This window comes from Aedes aegypti, chromosome 3 (assembly GCF_002204515.2).
Source record: "Aedes aegypti strain LVP_AGWG chromosome 3, AaegL5.0 Primary Assembly, whole genome shotgun sequence".
NCBI lineage: Eukaryota > Metazoa > Arthropoda > Insecta > Diptera > Culicidae > Aedes > Aedes aegypti.
Window position 1 is genome coordinate 315,202,754 of NC_035109.1, and position 21,805 is coordinate 315,224,558.

The following is a 21,805-nucleotide window of genomic DNA, read 5'->3' on the forward strand; positions in this document are numbered from 1 at the left end:
CTTCGCTGTATTTATGTTTGTTGGAGTAAACATTCCCTAACAACTCCATAGAAACGGTAGAGTACACAAACCCGCCAGCTAGCCAACTCGCCAACTGTCACTTCCACTTTCCCCACACCGCGCACCCACTGACTGCTTAGATCGGTGAACCTGTCATTATAATAATCTTAACTACGCCCTTATTCTAGCACACGCTTGAAATATGCATGATTCGCGTTTCCGTGCTCTGGATTTTTCACTGCCGGGATCGCTTCTCCTGAAAACGTCAAACAACGCGCACGTGATCGATGAACCGTCCCCGCGTGCAGATAACCGCATAACGAAAATCAAACCCAAAGCAGAAACCAAACAAAACAACTGCATTTTCCCCCTCCTCACATTTTCCCCTCGCCCAACATTTTTCATTCATCGTCTTCACCTGAGACGAGACTCGCGAAGACGGTCTTCTTTTTCTGTGATTGCTGAGTTTTTTTCTTATTCCACTTTGCGCATACCAATTATGCGCATGCGCATACCAATTATGCGCATGCTGCTCAAATCCTCACATGAACCTCTCAGCAAAAAATGATTAAGTTTGCATCACATCGAATCATAAATAGCCATTTGAGTGAAATTTCATGCCAGCAAACGTAGCAGACATTAGAAATAATTAATCTTCTGCTTAGATTTATCAGCAACTTTGGAAAAAACTGCTCCACCGACTGAGGTTTTTAATAACAGTTTACTTTGAACACAATACTTTTCACTTTTTCAGCCATAAAAACGGTGGGCTGCATTTGACGTTTCGTGAGAGGGGAATCTGGGCTGCATATGACGTTGATATTTTTCCTCTTCGCGAGTCTCTCTCAGGTCTTCACACGTTCCTTCGCGATTCTCGCGTAACAATTCTAAAGGGCCAATGATCAAATTGTAAACAAATCGGGTTTTGATACCATTCGATAGTATCTCCCAACACCCACAAACTATGCAAACATTGTCAACAAAATCATAAAACTTACCGTTATAAACTCGAATTTTCAAAACGGCCAATAACCGCTTTTTTCCAAATCATTCATAGGCCCCCGCTCGAAAAGGTCAATGATCGGTTCTCGCTCCATCAAGAGGGCCTACAATCGGAAAATTTCGCAAACTGTCATTGGCCTTAGCATGGTGAGAGGCCAATGACTCTCTCTTGCTCATTCATTGAAAACCGAAAAGGCCTAGCCTTGGGCCAAGCACGCTAATAAAATTCTATTTTGGCCAATAAAAAAGGCCCATGCCTTGTTGAAAATCGAAAATGGGCCAAGCATTTAAACTCATCATTTTTTCCACATTTTTGTCAGTTTTCAGAATAAAATCGATTATTAGCGTGTAGTAATAGTAAATCGTCACTCAACTAGCAAGAAATCACATTGATTGATTTGAATACTGAGAAATAGGAATTGAAAATGTGGTGAATAATTTTCAAATCGAATTTTCTCAGAGTCAACGATCTGAGGATTGGCCCTTTTGAATTGTTACGCGAGGATTCATGTTTTTCTTTCTGGCTGCCTGCTTTCGTAAGCGGCGATCGAACTTTGCTGCGTGCGTGACATCCAAAGAAGAGACGATTACGCTTCTGACGTAAAAGTGGGACAAATTTGAAGCTCCAAAATCCACTTTGGTGGCCTTTGTGAGCGATTATTTTTGCTGAAAAGTGAAAGTTTCCAAGTGCTTCGGAGAGCGGAAGTGGAAGGTCAAGTTTTAAGATTAGAAAAAAGCGATTCCAAAGATTGCGAGATCCACAACTCGGATGGTGTTTGATAACCTCGAAAAGTGCGTCTGTTCCGTCGACGGGATATCGGATCCGGAGGAATGGACCGGATCAAATAGTCTCTCGATTTGAAGTGCGACGTTTGTTAAGTGTTTGTGTTGGATGTGTTCAAAAGTTTGTTTTGTGAGCAGACGGCGCAAAGTGTGAGAAAAATAAGAATATCTGGGTCAGACTTGAAGATGAGCGTTTCAAGGTTGCTTCCGTTCAATTTGACGACGTCACAAAAGGTAAGATTGCAGAACAGGAAATTCGAGAAATGAACTAAATAGGGCTGTTAGAGCCTACAAGTGTCTAAAAATAGGAACAGGGCTTAAACATAGAGACTGAAGAAGAGCCACACAGCGACCAAACAGGAACTAAGTTTTTGTTTTTATAAGGAGTTCTCAGGGAACCACTGACCAGACATCTCTTAGAGGATATTTCCCAAAATGTCTTTGAGAATTCCTCGCGATATTCCGCTAAGTATTACTATATGTATTTCGAAATTTTATCAATCTGATGTCATGTGTTTGCACAAAATCCAGATATAATTGCAAAGATTTCCTCAGAAGTTCAACCAGTAATTCCTTTACAAACTTTTCAATACATTTTTCGTTCGATTTTAACTTGAAGAATTCAACCAGATTTTTTTCTAAGAAATTTTCAAGAGATTCATTGAAATATTCTGTCAGAAATTGGAATTTCTGCAGGAAATTGCTGAATTGATTTTTCAGCAATTATTGGAGGAAATTTCTCAAAAAATCCGGGAGGTATTACTAAACAAAATCCTGAAGTTATCACTGATGGTGAAATACATGATGCTCAAGAAGCAACAGTGTATGTTTATGAAGCTAGCATTACTGTATATTTACAGTTAGAGTTGATTTAAAGTGGGATAAGGCCTCACAAATGTTAATGTTAATATTATAAATTATAAATTCAATATGGTTCTAGTGGCGCCCTTTCTTACTTCAAAGACTGGTAGCGTGTCACTTTTTTAAAGCATGTCACTAAAAAGTCTCTTATTTTGTGACATTTTTTCAAAAGTCACACAAAAACTCCGAGTTAAATTACGATCAATTTTTCTCGATCTCAGTTTAAATTTCTCAAGAGTTTTTGAAAAAAAAAACTAATCTTTCACAGAATTTTGTATAAGTTCATTGTTACAAAATACTTCTTTAATAGGAATGTGGATTTCTCGTGGTGGATGATAGAACATTATTCAACATGCCGTTTCAAATATTCATGTCCAGCACATGATTATTGGTAAATGGTATTAAAAGGAGCCTTCCTTAGCCGAGTGGTTAGAGTCCGCGGCTACAAAGCAATGCCATGCTGAAGGTGTCTGGGTTCGATTCCCGGTCGGTCCAGGATCTTTTCGTAATGGAAATTTCCTTGACTTCCCTGGGCATAGAGTATCATCGTACCTGCCACATGATATACGAATGCGAAAATGGCAATGTTGGCAAAGAACGCTCTCAGTTAATAACTGTGGAAGTGCTCATAAGAATACTAAGCTGAGTAGCCGGCTCTGTCCCAGTGGGGACGTTAATGCCAAGAAGAAGAAGGTACTAAAAGATAATTGTCTGCAAAATTTCAAATAAAAGTATGTGTTTGTATTTTCTACAATTTTTCTTAGTTTACTGATTTTTTAGGTAGTCCTAGTCGAAATATCAATCGAATTCATACCGAAAGGCCCTTTTGAAAAGTAGATCTCAGTAATTCAATGTGACAGAGCCACACAGTTTTTAACATACTTTGTCTTTAAGACTAAGTAGCCCAAGATTATTATAATGGTGTCGCCGTCTGACGATGATGGTTGTATTCTTGTAACTTTATCTCGTAAGTTAAGTCATTCTACTATCAGTGCATTACACAGTGAAGTAAATTCAGATACTTTGCCGCGTATACCACACAGATGTGGGTGTAAAAGAAACATTCTATACCTACTTTGTCACGCCATGCATCTGATATCCAAACAAACAAAACAAACTCACCAGCTGTCACTTGGCATTTCAAAATGGCGGAATGGGAAATCTGACACATTGGGCTACTTCCCTTCTAGATACCTTGAAGTAGCCCGTCATTCGTTTTGGCAGCCATGTTGACATTGCTACTCGGAATTTCAAAGTGATAAACTCAGTTCTCTTACTTATTTATTTGGCTTTACATCAATTATCTTGATAAAGCCTCGCCAACAATATTTCGCCAATTCACTCGGTTCATGGCCGCTTCTCTTCATCCTCGACTGTGACCCACGCTCTCCAAGTCCTGGTGCACCTGTCCACCACCTGTCCGCTCGCTGCGCCCCACGCCTTCTTGTTCCGACCGGATTCGTAGCGAACACCATCTTTTGAACACACTCAGCTCAAATCACCGAAGTCGGTAATTCGTTTACCGAAATCTCAACAGCTGAACGGTCGGTAATTCATTCGGTAAACGAACTGGTACTGAACGGTCGGTAATTCGAAAATTGCAGCTCAGCTGTCAAAAACAACTGAATGTTCGGTGATCGTTTACCGAAGAACGGTAGTCTCGGTGCTCACGTTTTCTCTCGGAATCTCACATTCTCACTAAGAAAAAGAACCAAACTATGCACAATATATCATCTTTATTTTATCAAACAAATCATACATTTGCGTGCATCCTGCTCCGTCGAATACAAAAAAAAGTGAAGGTAGATTCCATTTAAGGTGATTATAGAAGGAAGCCACACCTCAAATTTTCAAGAGCACAAAACTTGAGAACCAAACAGCCCTTCGCGTTGAAAATTTATCCCATTGGTCACCACCAGCAAGCAAGTAATTTGATTGATTTTCAACGCGAACTGTTGCCAGATTCTCCAGTCTTGTGCACTTGAAAATTCAAAGTTTGGCTTCGTTCTATAATCACCTTAAATGAGGGGAGAGGAGCACCCGATGATCCCTAAGATTTTCACTTGAAGCGATACCGGTGGAAGCACGATCCGATACATTGGCTTCAGATGCATACAAGAACTACCGTCGCTGATATCTGGCCTCGATCTGGACTGCGAATAATGTTGATGGTTAATACGTTATACATGCATATAGACGGGTCTGGGTCATTTGGCATAAAGCCATTTGGCATAAGGTCATTTGGCATAACGCCATTTGGCATAAAGGACATTTGGCATAACAGCCATTTGGCATAACGGTCATTTGGCATAATTTTGAACAATGTGAAAATAAAGGGTCATTTGGCATAACGGACATTTGGCATAATATCAAGCCATATGTAAAGTAAGAATCAATTGGCATAATATCAAACCATATGTGAAGTAAAGGTCATTTGGCATGTCGGACATTTGGCATAATATCAAACCATCTGAAAAGTAAGGGTTATTTAGTATTTATGATTTATTGGTATTTTATATTTTATTCAGATACTCCTTCTTCTATGTGAAAAAACTGTTGTAATAAATATTACGCAAAAGAAAAAGTCATGTTAGAAAGAAGGGCAAATTCCTATATAATAAAATAACGCGTCGAATCGCTATAGCAATAACCCTCGAAAGAATACCTTATGTTTAAAAGAAGGGTAAATCTCTAGATAAATATCATGACTAAACAGGATAACAGAAGATGAACTAGGGTGTCAATCAGTGACGCAATATTTCTTAATTTGAAATTAAAAACGAACCCGATCAAGCACTGCACACAGGTTCAGGAAGCTAGTTTAGGCGGACATGAGGTTTTCGTCTCGATTTATTGATTTTAGAGCCATAGTTGCTTCTGATAATATGTTCAGCATTTTCGGTTCCGGGTCATTTGGCCGAATGCCGTTCGGCCGAAATTGAAAACAAAAGTGAACTACTGTTAGCATGGATTTATAATGAATTTCAAAGAACTTATTCAGCTTATTCATGAAGAAAGTTACACCATCATTGATATACACATAATTAGCTTTTGAGTAGTAGCTCAAGAAACAGTTCGTGCTGAAAAAAGTACATCCTAAATGTAAGCACTTATTCACTTCTCTGCTAGCGGTGATAGCCACCTACAGATGTTTGTAGTTAGATTTTGACAGTAACCAAAAAGGTTTAACACTTTTTCGTCCTTCTGCTAGATCGGGTTGCTTTGATCCCTCGGATCGTACTAAGTAATATATGTCATAGCTCTAGCAACCACAAGTCTTGGTTTCTTTGACTTAAATATTCCCCGAGTAGTTTATTGCTATACGCAAGCAACGATGCAGAGTTCAGTTCACAAGTTGCAATCTTAAACTTGGAGGAGAATGACATCTCACCCAAGTTGAGGAAAAAAAATTGAATAAGACGTAAGGCATTCTGGGGTAATATGCACTCTTGAGGCAAAACAACCCCACGGTGCCTTTTATGAATATTTGTAAAACAATTGGAAAAGATTCGTCAAGGGCGGATAGGAGTGACCCACAACCAGTGCCGTAGCGTGCGGTTGGCCAGGTTGGCACCCGCCAAGGGCGCCAGCCTTAAGGGGGCGCCAACACACGTGACACAAATGGTAAAGTTTGAAAATACATATTGAATTCAAACACAATCTCTATGAATCACAATATGGATCCTGAAAGAAATTTTCATGAAATACTGAGCATGAATCTAACATAGTATTTGACTGGATTCAACCAAAAAATTGTCGAGATTCTCAAATAATCAAGGTCTTCTATATAAACTATGTGTGGTTATGATAGAACGCTTTGCGGTTCACCGACACTTTTGAACTTTTTAAACCATCTTGATGACATATTCAATCCAGGGTGTGGTTTTCTAAGAATTTAACTCCGGCCAAATCCGCACAGCATTCTGCGAATTATTCTTCCCAAATCAGTGGTACATTTTTAATAACACTTAAAAATATTGTACGCTAGCTGATAGCCATTTGATTTTACAAAAAAAATGGAATCAGTAGGATTGATATACTCATTTTTGGTTTTCAGAAAGCTATAGATGACGTAACCCATCGTACCTTTCCTTAAAAATTCATTTAAAATTACTTTTTTAAATGATACTTTATGAAAATGTCTTGGCCAAGACAACGTGAATTGAAAAAAAATCTTTTTAGCACTATTTTTTTTTATGAAAAATGATTTTTTTTATTTACGTTTTTAACACTTCAGTAGTCGTGCTGTTCTATTTTGTACAACACTGTTAAGAAAAGCTCGCAAGCCTTATACGGCAGCAGTGTGGTGAAAAGTGTAACACATAAGCGTATGGTTTTGGTTTTTTTTCTAGGTTGTACTATTAGTGTCATATGATATAAATATCGGATAAAGAAGCTTTTATTTTTTTTAATCAATATTTTTAAAATGTTTAGAAGAATTTTTCTTCAAATAAACATTTTACTAAAATTGGCACCAAAAAATTGTTAGAACACCGATTTTCCATATTTGTTTCTTATTATATAAATTGTAATATTCTTGGGAATTTTTCAAATAACATTTAGGATAAATAGCAAAATATAGCATAGACTAAAAACACTCCAATTATTGCACATCCATAAGGAATACACGGGTTGTTCAATAATTGGCACGTTTTTAGTCTGCGTTTAGGCTCTGCCCACAACATGCGATTTTACAAATTCAACTTCCAGGAAAACGTCTAAATTTTTCTAAAATTTTCATAGAATCCCCAAAAAGTAGTTTTACTCCTGGGGTGCATATTACCCCTGATGCCCTTATTATAAGCTTTAACATCAATAACTATGAGAAATACTTCACTCTTGAAAGAACAGCCTATGATCAAAAGAAGGAAAAATCTCTTATGAAAATTTAGGCAAGTTTAATGCATATAATAGTTTTATCAGGACAACTACAAAGAACTTCCGATTATTTAAAGAAGGTAAAATTCCCAATTAAAATATAAGCTGAACTATTTTCAATAGTAATGAAACAAGTATAACTCGAATGAATAGTCTATGTGCAAAAGAAGGAAAAAATCTGATGAGATCAATAAAACACTTGAAACCTTATTATACCTTTGGTAATCCAGAGGCGAATTAACCGTCACCTCAGAGTCTTGACGCGATGTAAAGAGTTCACAACTTCGTCCTGAATTAACGGGTTGATTTTATCATTCTCTTAGAGCTCTTACAGAGCATATAAAATCAAATATAAAACGTGTATTTATATAGAAAGAAAAAGTGCATCGTTTTTTAGTTGTTTTTGATTAACTTGGAAGCTTCTGAAAGAAATTCACCATCTTTTTCTTTATCGGTATTTCGTCTATTAGTAAGCGATATCACCGGATTGGAAGTCAACATAAGTCGTATAAAATACATCTACAAAGTTTACAGTCCGATTGAATTCGGTGGTATGATTTAACCGGATTCTTCTGATGGATTCATATCGCACTTATTGGCTTCTTCGGCGGCTTGCCAGAGAAGAGAATAAATAAATTATTATAGAACAGATTCAGCTGTTACTAACATAAAACAGTAATAAAATGCTAAAATCTTCAATTTAAGTATGTACAGAAAATATATTGAAATTATGCCAAATGTCCGTTATGCCAAATGACCCTCATCTTTCACTTAGTTAAAAATTATGCCAAATGTCCGTTATGCCAAATGACCGTTATGCCAAATGTCCTTTATGCCAAATGGCGTTATGCCAAATGACCTTATGCCAAATGGCTTTATGCCAAATGGCCCGCTCCCCATATAGACTAGTTGACTTACCTCCATCGTTATAACATTTGGACTACTTTTCAATTTAACAGGACAAAACAGGAAAAAAAAAACGATTCAACGCTGTCAACAAGCCATCTACCGAAGTCGGTGATCTATGAGCACGATTATCGAAATTTCAGTACAATGTTTTCAGGTTTCGGTAATACTGAAGATTTACAGATCCTTCGGTAAAATATTTGACAGATTGGCCATGGTTCACCGAAATTCAGTAATTTCGATGAAGGTAATCTGTCAAAAAGTGGTCGTTTACCGAAATATCGGTAATTTGACGAATTACCGACCAGATTCAGTAAATTTATTTACCGAACACTCACAGTCTGTTTAAGTGTGTACATCGTGCATTTGGTGTGGGGGTGAATCTTTCTTCTGGAGTTCATAGTAGGCACGACTTCCGCTGATGATGCGCCTTCGCATTTCCCGACTAACATTGTTGTCAGCCGTCAACAAGGATCCGAAATAGGCGAACTCGTCCACCACCTCGAAGGTATCCCCGACTATCGTAACACTGCTTCCTAGGCGGGCCCTGTTGCGCTCAGTTCCGTCAACCAGCATGTACTTTGTTTTCGACGCATTCACCATTAGCCCGACTCTTGTTGCTTCGCGTTTTGGGCGGGTGAACAAATTTGCCACCGTTTCAAATTTTCTCCCAATAATATCCATGTCGTCCGCGAAGCAAACAAATTGTCTGGATCTCGTGAAAATCGTGCCTCGACTGTTAAGTCCGGCTCTCCGCATGACACCTTCAACCGCAATATTGAACAACAGGCACGAAAGTCCGTCGCCCTTACGTAGTCCCCGTCGAGACTCGAACGAACTGGAGTGTTCGCCCGAGATCTTCACACAGTTTTGCACACCGTCCATCGTTGCTCTGATCAATCTTGTGAGCTTCCCGGGAAAGCTGTTCTCGTCCATGATTTTCCATAGCTCTACGCGTCGATACTATCGTATGCCGCCTTGAAATCGATGAACAAATGGTGCGTAGGGACCTGGTACTCACGGCATTTCTGGAGGATTTGTCGCACGGAAAATATCTGGTCCGTTGTCGAGCGGCCGTCGATGAAACCTGCTTGATAACTTCTCACGAACTCGTTTGCAATAGGTGATAGACGACGGAAGAGAATCTGGGACAGCACTTTGTAAGCGGCGTTTAGGATGGTGATTGCACGATAATTTTCACACTCCAGTTTGTCGCCCTTTTTGTAAATAGGGCATATAACGCATTGCTTCAACTCCTCCGGTAGCTGTTCCGTTTCCCAGATTCTAACTATCAGCCGATGCAAACAAGCGGCCAACCTGTCCGGGCCCATCTTGATGAGTTCGGCTCCGATACCATCCTGCCAGCGGCCTTGTTGTTCTTGAGCTGTTGAATGGCATCCTTAACTTCCCTCATCGTGGGAGCTAGTTGGTTTCCGCTGTCCGCTGTGCTGACGTAGCAGCCATCACCTTCGCTGTCCTGACCTTCTGTGCCTGTGTTCTCTGCGCCATTCAGGTGTTCATCGTAGTGCTGCTTCCACCTTTCGATCACCTTGCGTCCGTCCGTCAAGATGCTCCCATCCTTATCCCGGCACATCTCAGCTCGCGGCACGAAGTCTTTGCGGGATGTGTTGAGCTTCTGATAGAACTTCCGCGTTTCTTGAGAACGGTACAGCAACTCCATCTCTTGGCATTCCACCTCTTCCAGGCGGCGCTTTTTGTCCCGAAATAGGCGGGTTTGCTGTTTCCGCTTCAGTCTGTATCGTTCCACGTTTTGCCGCGTACCATGCTGCAGCATTGCAGCCCGCACTGCATTCTTCTCCTCTAAAACCTCCTGGCACTCCTCGTCGAACCAATCGTTTCTTGAGCTCCGTTCCACATATCCGATAACGCTTTCGGCAGCGTCGTTAATGGCTGCTTTGACTGTCCTCCAGCAGTCCTCAAGAGGGGCCCTGTCGAGCTCACCCTCATCCGGCAACGCTGCCTCAAGATGCTGCGCGTACGCATTGGCGACATCCGGTTGTTTCAGCCGCTCGAGATTGTACCGGGCCGGGCGTCGGTACCGTACATCATTGATGACGGATAGTTTTGAGCGCAGTTTCACTATCACCAGGTAGTGGTCGGAGTCAATGGTAGCGCCACGATAGGTTCTGACGTCGGTTATGTCGGAGAAGTGCCGTCCATCGATCAAAACGTGGGCGATTTGCGATGCTGTCTGCTGAGGTGATCTCCAGGTGTACCGATACGGGAGGCTGTGCTGGAAATAGGTGCTACGAATGGCCATGTTTTTGGCAGCTCTGGTAGATGGTATGGTTACCTCTAAACGTTCGCACCAATGCTCCTGTCCAGCACACCTCCTGCAGCGCTACGATGTCGAAACCGCGGGTCTTCAGTACATCGGAGAGTAGGGTAACGGTTGTATTTTGGACCCCATAAGGAAGTGATTTTAGTTTTTTGTCCCAATTAATTAATTGCACAGCGTAACCAAGTCAGAGAACATGTCAAAATGTAAAGAAAAACTTCCTCTACGAGATAAAAATTCCCAAACGGTCATGTAAGATCCAAAATCGTCGAAAATAATTGAATTGTGAAGCACTGTTTTTCATTATTTTGGACACACCAATACATTTTGGACCCTCAAAGTATATATTTTGGACCCTCGGCATTTTTTATCATTTGGGGACAAAGTCCACGACACTAGTTATATAATATGCTTGCCCATAGTCTAATCAATCGATTGACAATGGAAAACCGAAGAAATTCTACGCTTTTAGTCCAGAAATTTAAAAAAAGTTTTTGTTTACATTTGAAAAATTTCTGACGGCTTCAATTTCTGTGTGTAACGTGTTGGAACGGATACATGGAAGAACGGATTAAACTAAATTGATTTCAGATAAAATCAACACAATTCCTTTGTACAAACGGTTGATGTAAGTGCGGAATATTCCTATCTTTCCAAATGGCATGCGAATTGAGTTGGTCTTTCGATTTAAACTGGGAAATTTGCGAAAAAATGGCCCAGGGGGTCCAAAATATATTGGTTACCCTATGTGAGTACTTCCAATGAAGTTGAGAGATTTGCAGTTCTACCAAAGACAAATTAAAGACCTCCATGTCCCTTGCAGTTGTCCAAAATTTTATGGCTCATAAGGTAATCTAGAATGCCGTGAAAAGTGTACTGCGATCTGTCAAACTTGGGTACCTTTTGCTCTACCGAGGGACCAAATGCAGTACTAGAAGTGGTACCCAATCTGAGCCCGAGTGTGACGGACCTGGTTCTACCAAAGAAAAATTTAAGACCTCCATGTCTCTTGCAATTGCCCAACATTTTATGGCTCAGAAGGTAATCTAGAATGCCGTGAAAAGTGTACTGCGATATGTCAAACTTGGGTACCTTTTGCACTACCGAGGGGCCGAATGCAGTACTAGAAGTGGTACCCAATCTGAGCTCGAGTGTGACGGACCTGGTTCTACGTACCGAGTTTCCAATTGCTAGTCCTTTTTCGTCGCTCTGGTCTTTGCCGATTGTTCCGGTCCGTATTCTCTCGTTGACGTTCCTGTGCTGATGTGTTTTTACGGTTGGCTTGCAGGGCCTGACCAAAGACAAATTAAAGACCCCCATGTCTTTTGCAGTTGCCCAAAATTTTATGGCTCATAAGGTAATCTAATAGAAATATTAGTAGGTTAATGCTTCTACTGGTAATCTCGAATGCCGTTCAAAGTGTACTGCGATCAGTCAAACTTGGGTACCTTTTGCACTACCGTGGGACCAAATGCAGTACTAGAAGTGGTACCCAATATGAGCCCGAGTAGGACGGACCTGGCCTGACACCAACCCCCTAGATTTCCGGAGGACCATTCCCCCTAAATGTTCGGAGGGCCATAGTGCGCAGTTTAGCTTAGACTCCTTCTCTGGCACTCGGACGATGATCAGCCGCCCCTGACATGGGGAACAGACGCTGTTGTGAGCCGCTCCTAACATGGAGTACAGAAGGTCAAGGTTCGCAAAATTTAACCCCTCCCCCTTCCCTGTCAGCATACGACCAAAGTTCCCACCGGGGGTTGGTTACCCGATCTTCCCCAAGGTTACTCGTACCCCGGCCAGTACCACGAGGAGGTAGGGATAGGAGTTGTTGGGCAAGAGGCTAAGGACCACAAAGGGGTCTATTTTATTCCTGCAGGCACGCGAGGTAGCAATGGTACGCCATGTCCAGCCATTTACCATGCCTCAATTTGCAACATATTGGCAATTATAATAAAATTTATAGTAATTTTGTAAAATGGGATTATATAAGCTAATAATCAGAGGCGTCCCGTGAGGAATTTGATTACCTGTGCACTGACTCGCACAAACCGTTTATTTTGAATTATGAATACGAATTTTTCAATTGATTTTTTAAAATGTATTTCAGCTTAAAATGTAATTTCTTATTATTAACACCTTAAAATGTAATTTCCAATACTGTATGAAATCTTGAAGTGTCTGGAAGCTATTATATTTGTTGCTTATTGGACGTGTTTTTGTTTGTTTTCTTCTTTTCAATCACTAGTTGTAAGTTTTAAGAATTTTGAATGAAATTTGGATTTACGCGTTATTTTCCAAGTTTCGCGATGAAGGATAAGTTCCGTGAATTTCGTGGCTTTCGCGAAATTCCGAATCTCCATTATTCCTAACGTTGTTATTCTATATAATAATTCTTATTATTTACAGCTTGTCAATTGTATCACGATATCTTAGCTTTTTTAAGATGTCCAGCGCTGGTACATCTCTTTGTATACTTTTGTGGATACATCAAAGCTTTCAAGTGAAATGATGACTGACTGTTGAACGCTGAAACCCAATTTACGCCCACCGCAATTTATCAGTTGTCGGTCTGTTGAGCAAGAAAAACTATATTCACACATAGTTTATAAATCAATTCAAAGCCACATGAATTTTGTGTATTTAATAAGATACAACATAATCAATTTGGCCAATATGTTTATAGCATCTAGTATTGGTTCAAACCAATATTGCGCCTGCTATCGCGCAACACCTGGAAGCTCCATGCAACATACACACAAAGCATGTATGGCGTTGACGCTTTCTCTTCCAACAGCAGACGTCGTGACGCCAGTTGCGCGCGCTTTCTCAATTCTTGCAAACCAATGCGAGCGTCATGGGCAATTTCTCTCTCGGGTGCACAAATTGGAGTGAACCAGATTTTACATATACAACGCCACTGTTGCTCTAGAAATGTCAATACAAATGCACATTCCTGCTGTGTCCATACACGCTATTTTCGTGTACAAGAAAGAGTGCACGGCTGAAATGAACATTCTCTGCAATACGATGGAGACGCATGGCAGCTTGTCTTGTTTGCTTCGCTGTTTTCGCTTGCTGGTTGAGCAAGACCATGGGGGGGAGAATCAAACGGTTTGTTCACTGAGGGCGATGGACCAGTTGAAGGTGAAGAAATCAAACAACATTCTCAAGCAACTACACATTATGAATGTTGGAAGTATTGAGAATTATAATATATATATTTAATTTGTTAGTTTGAAATCTTTGACTGTGCAGTGCACCAAGTGCACCTTAGGACGAGACGCCACTGCTAATAATCATAATTCATTCTGGTGAATTTTCAAAACTGCTCAAACCTTTGGTATTGTCGTGAAGTAGGTAATCTCTGGACCCTCAAGAATTTAGATTAGCGCAGAGGCCTTGAACTACTATCCAATACATCATTGATTTTAGGTGATCATCGTTTCTGTAACTGCCGGTGTTGCCGTCCTCGGTGCGATTGCCAGCTATTTAGGACGCCGGAGAACTCCGAGGCCACAGCAGCGGAGACTACGGAAACCGGGTGGCAGAAAGACTCGAAACAGCGTGCGAAGTCCCAACGACATTATCTCCCTAGCGGGATCGAAAGCTTCGGGTCGTTCCTACAGTCCTGGTGGTTCCATTCATGGCGTTTCGGATCGAATGTCGATGGCTTCCGGCTCGCTGGCAGGAGGAGGTGCCGGAGCTAATGCGGGATCGATCATTGGGGCAACGACACCACTCACTCCGCAACAACTTGGAGTGATGGGAATGGAAGCGCTGGAAACGGTGATCAGCTACTGGGAAGATGCGTTAACAGATCAGAACAACGTTGATATACCCTCGCGGATCACTGCCGACCAGGAGGAATTCTGCAGAGAACTGCAGAACTTGTTGGATGCCGCGTACAATCTGCAGGAGCAAGGCGAGCTGCTATTCCTGGACGAACGATCAGTGCTGTTTAGAGATGACGAGAACAAAGCAGCAAAGGCTGGTGGAAGTCTCTCCAACGGCCACCGATCCAGCTCGGATCCTAACTTCGATTCTGCCGAAAGCTTTGCGTCTGCGTTGGATCAGGTAATTTGAACACGACCTGCTATATGACTGATATGACGTAACGAATTTGCAATCGCAGGTTGCCGATCTTCGAGAGTTCGAAGACTACGGTGAAGTCTTCTCCGACGTGGAGAACTATCCCCTCTATCAGAGTGCTCTGGAACTGTTGGACGATCAACCCATTCCCTGCCGAACTATTCGAACCGAAATGGTCGGCTGCAATTCGGACGCGGAATACTACGCCAAGCTCCATTGCATACGACTTGCCTTCCAGTTATTATTTAAGGTAAATTCCGATAAACGGTTCTCATAACAATTTCACGAAAGTTCTCTTCTCGTCAACAGGATCCAAAGAACTGCCGCTGGGTCGCGGATACCGGCCGACAAGTGCTCACCGACCTGCTTTGCCTGGGCGATAAGGACCCCAAGGACTTCCTCGTAGCCTACGAATCCATGCTGGAGTTCCTCCAGAACTCGGACAATTGGCAGGACATCGAGCTGGAACTGGAGTCCCGTAACGTCAAGGCCATGACCTTCTACGACATTGTGCTCGATTTCATCATTCTGGATGCATTCCGCGATCTGGACTCTCCGCCGAACAGTGTTCTCGCGGTCATCCAGAACCGGTTCCTATCGAATAGCTTCAAGGAGACGGCTCTGACCACGGCAGTCTGGTCCGTGCTGAAAGCCAAGAAGCGTATGCTGAAGTTCCCCAATGGGTTCATGTCGCACTTTTACAGTGTCACCGAGCAGCTATCGCCGCTGATGGTGTGGGGATTCTTCGGACCGGACGAGGATCTGAAGGAGGTTTGCAAATACTTCAAAGATCAGATGATCAGCTTCATGGTGGACATTTACAACTTCCAAAAGTGTCGCTACACCACTGTGGAAGAACTGGCCGAGGACATTCTGACCATCATGAAGCTCAGGGTGAACAACATAGGCGTCAAGTTCAATCAGTAAGAATTGATAAAGCTAGGTACTGTAAAGATCGGCTGAATTGTGCTATAGTTGCTATCCGAGTGGTTCCGTTTTTTAATCAAGTGTTTTGTTTGATTCGTTTAGTCAACGAAATCTTAAATTTTGGTAAATAGGTAGATATTTTACGATAAAAACCAATACGGCTTCACAAAGACATAATTGAGGATTAAATTTATCTACTGGGTAGGGCGTTTGTAATTTTTGTTGCTGTTCAGCTGCTTCGCAGTCTGTAGATAACACTTAGTAATAGAAACCTAGAGAGTATATAGGATTTTTTGTTTAAATCATACTATATAGAAGTTTTATTCAATATCACCATCCGCTGCCATAATCAGGTTTATCGGTCTGGCCGAAAACGCCTCGAATCGAGTTCTTTGCAAGGGACCAAGCTGTTGGGTTCGTTTTTGCGAGCCTTCTGAATGATTTATTTTTCACGCTTGATACACATACCTAGATGAACGATTTTCAACAGATCCAGTCAATTTGTTTCCTTCGCGTGGAAATTTTCTGACGAATATTTGCAATAAAGGACTGGTAGTGATTGCTTCAAAGACAAAGTACCAGTATCGTTCCAGTACCCCATATTTTTTGAGTTATTTGTAAAAATCTATAAATGATTGCCCAAAGTTTGCTTTTTTTTGTTTTTTTTGTTTTTTACAAGGGGGAAATCTGCAAACAGATCCCCTGAGAAGATAACTCAGGGAATGCGGGGATGACGCACCAACGACGACCCGCTAAAACCAGCCTATGCACTGTGCATGAGCAATTCATTTAGAATTGCTCAAGTGGTGAACAGTGCATCGACATGACCCTTGGACTCAGACCCTCATCTCCCCGGAACCACCTTACGGTATTTCTTCGGGAAGGGACCAGTGCATATAGCACAACACGTGTAGCAGAAGTAGCCTAGGCAAACTGCTTCTCCTAGCCGACTTAAACAATGTTACAAGGGACCAGCCTCGGCAGGGCTAATCCTCTGCAGCCAACTCTTGGTCGGCGCGCCATAGACGCTGCAATTCTAACATAATGTGAGTGACAGCCGTAGTTACTGCATTCCAGCACTCGGCATCCGCACACATTCTCTCTATAATATTGTCGGGGGACGTGTCCCCTCCGCATGTAGTGAGCATGCGACCTCTCACAACAGTGAAACGGGGGCAATCGAACACGACATGCTCCGCTGTTTCCTCTACACCAGCACAATTGGGGCACGCAGGAGATTCTGAGTGCCCGAACCTATGCAGGTACTGTCTATAGCAACCATGTCCTGACAGAAACTGCGTCAGGTGGAAGTTCACTTCCCCATGCCTTCTACCATACCAATCTGACACATTTGGTATTAGCCGATGGGTCCATCTACCCTTAGTGGAGTGATCCCATTCCTGCTGCCAGCTTCTGAGCGTTTCCTCTTTACACGTGTCGCGGACTCCTCTGGTACCCCTTTGGTTGAAGCATTGAACATCTTCCTTGATGATGAGCCCGATGGGCGTCATCCCGGCTATGATGCACACGGCCTCTTTAGATACCGTCCGGTATGCACTTGCTACTCTTAAGCACATTATCCTGTACGTGCTTTCCAACCGCTTTAGGTTTCTTCTTGTTCTAAGCGCTTTTGACCAGATTGGTCCTCCATACCTTAGTATGGATAGCGCCACGCTTGCCAGCAGCTTGCGTTTGCTGGCAATTACAGCAGAGCTGTTAGACATCATCCTCGAAAGCGCCGCTATAGCCGTAGATGCCCTTTTACAGGCATATTCAACGTGGCTAGCGAAGCTCAGCTTGTCATCGATCATTACCCCAAGATGCCTAAGGGATCGTTTGGACTCTATGGTGCAATCACCTACCGAGATAAGCGCCCGTTGCTCGGACTTGCGGTTGTTGACCACCACCACCTCAGTCTTGTGACGGGCCAGTCCTAGTTTCCTAGATTTCATCCATTCCTCAACCAGGGAAATAGAGTGCGCTGCTGTCAACTCTACTTCCTCCATCGATTCACCATAGACCACTAGGGTGATATCGTCGGCGAAGCCAACAATCTTAACACCCGTCGGGAGGGGCAGCCTCAGTACGTCATCGTACATCGCATTCCATAACAGCGGGCCCAAGATTGAACCTTGAGGTACTCCCGCGGTAATTCGAACGCTTTTCTGCCCCTCCTCTGTGTCATACAGTAGAATCCTACCATCAAAATAGCTTTCTAGAAGCTTACACAACTGCACCGGTACCTTGAGGCGGTGAAGCGCGTGTGCTATTGCTTCCCAGCTTGCGCTGTTGAACGCATTCTTCACATCCAGAGTGACAACCGCGCAGTAACGGATGCCGCTCCTTTTATGCTCGATTGCCACCTCAGCTGTCTGAACGACCGACTGGATGGCGTCCAGAGTAGATTTACCTTTTCTGAATCCAAACTGGTTGTTGGACAGGCCGTCCGCACTCTCCGTATACGGTACTAGTCTGTTGAGAATCAACCTCTCCAATAACTTGCCCGTCGTATCTAGTAGACAGATAGGTCTATACGCCGACGGATCACCTGGTGGTTTCCCCGCCTTTGGTAGTAGCACCAATTTCTGTCGCTTCCATACATCCGGGAAGATTCCTTGATCAATGCAGCGTTGCATCGTGGTTCTGAACATGTCCGGATCCGTGTTCACTGCCGCTTTTAAGGCAACATTCGGGATACCATCGGGTCCCGGTGCCTTGTTTGACGCGAATGATTTCACGACTTCTGCCAGTTCTTCGTTCGTCACTCTCGCCACTTCTTCTTCTTCATCTGCCGCATACGGCGCTGGGGGCCATGGGCTTATGGGATGGTGCGGGAAGAGTACATCGATTATCGATCGCAGCAACTCGGGCGATTTCTCTTGGGGCGCTATGGCTCCTTTGGTCTTAGCCATTACCACTCTGTAGGCGTCACCCCATGGACTAGAATTGGCACTCTCGCATAGGCTTTCAAAGCATGCCCGTTTTCGACTCTTGATTTCCTTTTTGAGAGCCAACTTTGCCTCTCTGAATGCTGCACCGCGTTCCTCTCTTTGTGCTTCTGTGCGTGCGCGTTGCATTCTTCGTCTAGCCCGAAGGCAGATTGCTCGAAGATTTGCAATTGATTCGCACCACCAATACACCGGCGGCCTGTTCTCTCTAGGAGGTGCTTTTCTCGGCATGGAAGCATCACACGCTCGTGATATCACAGCAACTAGCTCTTCACCGTTTAGGTCCAGAGTGTTCCGTTCGCGCCTCAGGGCTTCAGTGAATACTTCGCCGTCGAAGCGCGCTGTTTTCCATCCTCGGGTTTGGGTCGAGTTACATCGCGCCGCCTTCCGCCCGCCTGGTATTATACTATAGCGAATCGATTGATGATCGCTATGAGTATAACCGTCATCAACGCGCCAGTTCATGGTACCTAAAAGGTTAGGACTACAAAACGTCACGTCGATAATCGATTCTGCACCATTTCTGCGGAAGGTACTCACTGTACCCACATTTGCCCAAAGTTTGCTTAAATTTGCTGATTTGAAAAGGCTAGCTGCGCACACTGGGGCAGATCGCTATTTTCGACGGCCACAACCTCTAGTCCTCTGGATATTTATCTTAGAGGTTTGGTGTCTTCGACAAAGCATTTTGGAATAATTTGTGGTACATTTTGACTCAAGGAACTGAGAAAATCACTGGAGGTAGTAACGTTGAAGTGCTCAAAGATTTCCTGAAGCAAGTTCTGGAGACATTACTTTATGCATTTCTGGAGAGAATCCTGTATAAGTCCCTGGAAATATCTGGGAGTAACCACTAGGATAATACTTTAAACTTTTTTCCTAGAAATATGTGAAGAAATTCTTGAAGATCTAGTTAAATAGTCTCGTAACAGTTTCTGAATGCTTCTCGAGACCTTCTAGAATTTTGCATCAGAATTCACTTCAAGCTTCTATTTCTGGCGTTACGTCCCCACTGGGACAGCGCCTGCTTCTCACAGTAGTGAGCACTTCCACAGTTATTAACTGAGAGCTTACTATGCCAAAGACCATTTTTGCATGTGTATATCGTGTGGCAGGTACGAAGATACTCTATGCCCTGGGAAGTCGAGAAAATTTCCAGCCCGAAAAGATCCTCGACCGGTGGGATTCGAACCCATGATCCTCAGCTTGGTCTTACTGAATAGCTGCGCGTTTACCGCTACGGCTATCTGGGCCCCCAAGCTGCAAGCTAGATAAGGAAAAGAGATCCTTTAGAGACCATTTTGGCTAAAAAAGAGACCGTTTATCAAAAATGAGACTTTCAAGAGATTTGCATAAAAGTATAGACCAAGTCTCTAAAGTCTCATGCGACCTGCCTTAGATATGTGAATCCCTTACTGATCAAATATTCCTAAAGATATTTGACATTTTGAAAAGTCGATGGAATTTTCCCAAAAAGATACTAATTGAATAGCTCAAGAAGCGTTTTGATAGCAGCGCAGCAGAATTTTTCCTTTTTTTTATCGAAGAGAGTTTTCTGGCAAATAATGGTTATCTTTGGAATTTTTTGGCAAATAATGGTTATCTTTGGAATTTGACGCAAATATCCTTTGTAGTGAACATATTCTACCATGAAATTACCGCCTCAAAATATTTTCCCTGATTGTAATCGCAATTCCCTGAGAATTCTAGGGTTTTTTTTTGCAGGTTGAATTCAATTCCCTAATAAGGCAGCATCCATTTATTAAGCATCGCTGAAATTGGAAATTTTTAATATAAATAAATATATTTCTCAGCTTTTCAGTCCAGTTTTCATCTTTTTTGCCAAAATCCACGCACACATTCTTGAACAGTTCCATTGACTTGTTTCTTTGATTTACGCCTAATTATTGCCCCAATATTTTTCAGTCTGTTTGATATATGAACAATTTGGTGGACTGATACATTGTCACTAAAATCGACTTGATTATGCTTATATCATAAATAATACCATTCTATGACGGCACCCAGACAACCAGAAATCGCATAAAAGTTCACGTTATAACTCGTTTATTCATACTAATTATATCAAAACATCGTGGATGAACTCGTCAAATTGATCAGTTTCCTCGCATAAAACACTTTTTTTCTGAGTTCATTTGCACATTTTGTTTCGTCACGTACACTCGTACAAAGTAAGTCGAATAAATCCGTAGCAGCTGTCAAATCAACATTTGTTATCATAAGTTAAGTCGCATAAAATCACAGGTTAGTTCGGTGGAATATTTATACACTCGCATTGTATGTTATTATTCATCACATAATATATGCACGCATATCGCCTCCACTTTTGTACGTAGAAAGCCTTTTCGCGACATCTTTTATGTGAAATTTTGCACATACAAAGCCTCCAGGTGATTTCGTTATGCGTACATTTTGGTTGTCTGGGCAGGTATGTAATGGCACCGGGCTAAGTCGGGTTAGAACCGCACGGGACCTTAACGATTAAATCAATCGGAAAATTCTATTCTAAAGACACTTATATTTGTGAATTTGACCATTAGCTTTTTTTACATATCTAGCCAATTCATCAACTTGCAAGTGAATTTATCTAACATTTATGAACTTAACATGGTACCCTGCAGGTACCCTACATTCTATACGATAAAATTATTGATAGGGAATTTGAAAATTTAAGAATTTCCGTAACTATTTCTCTTGACTTGGTATTTCTCTTGGTAGGTTTAGATGTCGTAGATCGAATTGAAATAACTTGTTAACTGTTCAATAGTCAAACAACGAATGAATAACTTTATTGAGCTCTCCTCTATTTATACTCATACATGACATTGTTTGTGTTAACTTGATCAACAAGACTTGGTTGCTCCCGAAATTTTGAGAGCTTAATTCCATATAATGGTTTTGTCATCATGTCGGCTATCATGTCTTCGGTTGGCAAGTATTTAGGATTGATGATTCCGTCTTGTTTGAGTTGTTGGATGAAATGATATTTTGTTTCAATGTGCTTGGATCTTCGGTTGATGTTCGGTGTGCTTAATTGCTTGATACAGCTTTGATTATCCTCATTGATTTTCACCGGCAATGTTGTAAC

The 21,805-nt window shown here is 42.1% G+C and overlaps 1 protein-coding gene across 1 annotated transcript; it reads left to right on the forward strand.

Annotated features, from left to right (window-relative positions):
- The first annotated feature begins 1,505 nt into the window (after positions 1 to 1,505).
- On the forward strand, positions 1,506 to 16,055 carry LOC5567361 (mitoguardin). The gene is made up of 4 exons (XM_001657326.2): positions 1,506 to 2,019; positions 14,165 to 14,806; positions 14,865 to 15,071; positions 15,131 to 16,055. The coding sequence occupies exons 1-4, from the start codon at positions 1,972 to 1,974 to the stop codon at positions 15,746 to 15,748; spliced, it is 1,515 nt and encodes a 504-aa protein (XP_001657376.2). The 5' UTR covers positions 1,506 to 1,971; the 3' UTR covers positions 15,749 to 16,055.
- Positions 16,056 to 21,805: the final 5,750 nt, after the last annotated feature.

Bases quoted from the DNA above. Each gene is read 5' to 3' on its own strand.
- LOC5567361 (XM_001657326.2), top strand. From the start codon at position 1,972: ATGAGCGTTTCAAGGTTGCTTCCGTTCAATTTGACGACGTCACAAAAG. The intron at 2,020-14,164 runs GTAAGATTGCAG...CATTGATTTTAG, and splicing joins ATTTGACGACGTCACAAAAG to GTGATCATCGTTTCTGTAAC. The intron at 15,072-15,130 runs GTAAATTCCGAT...TCTCGTCAACAG, and splicing joins CCTTCCAGTTATTATTTAAG to GATCCAAAGAACTGCCGCTG.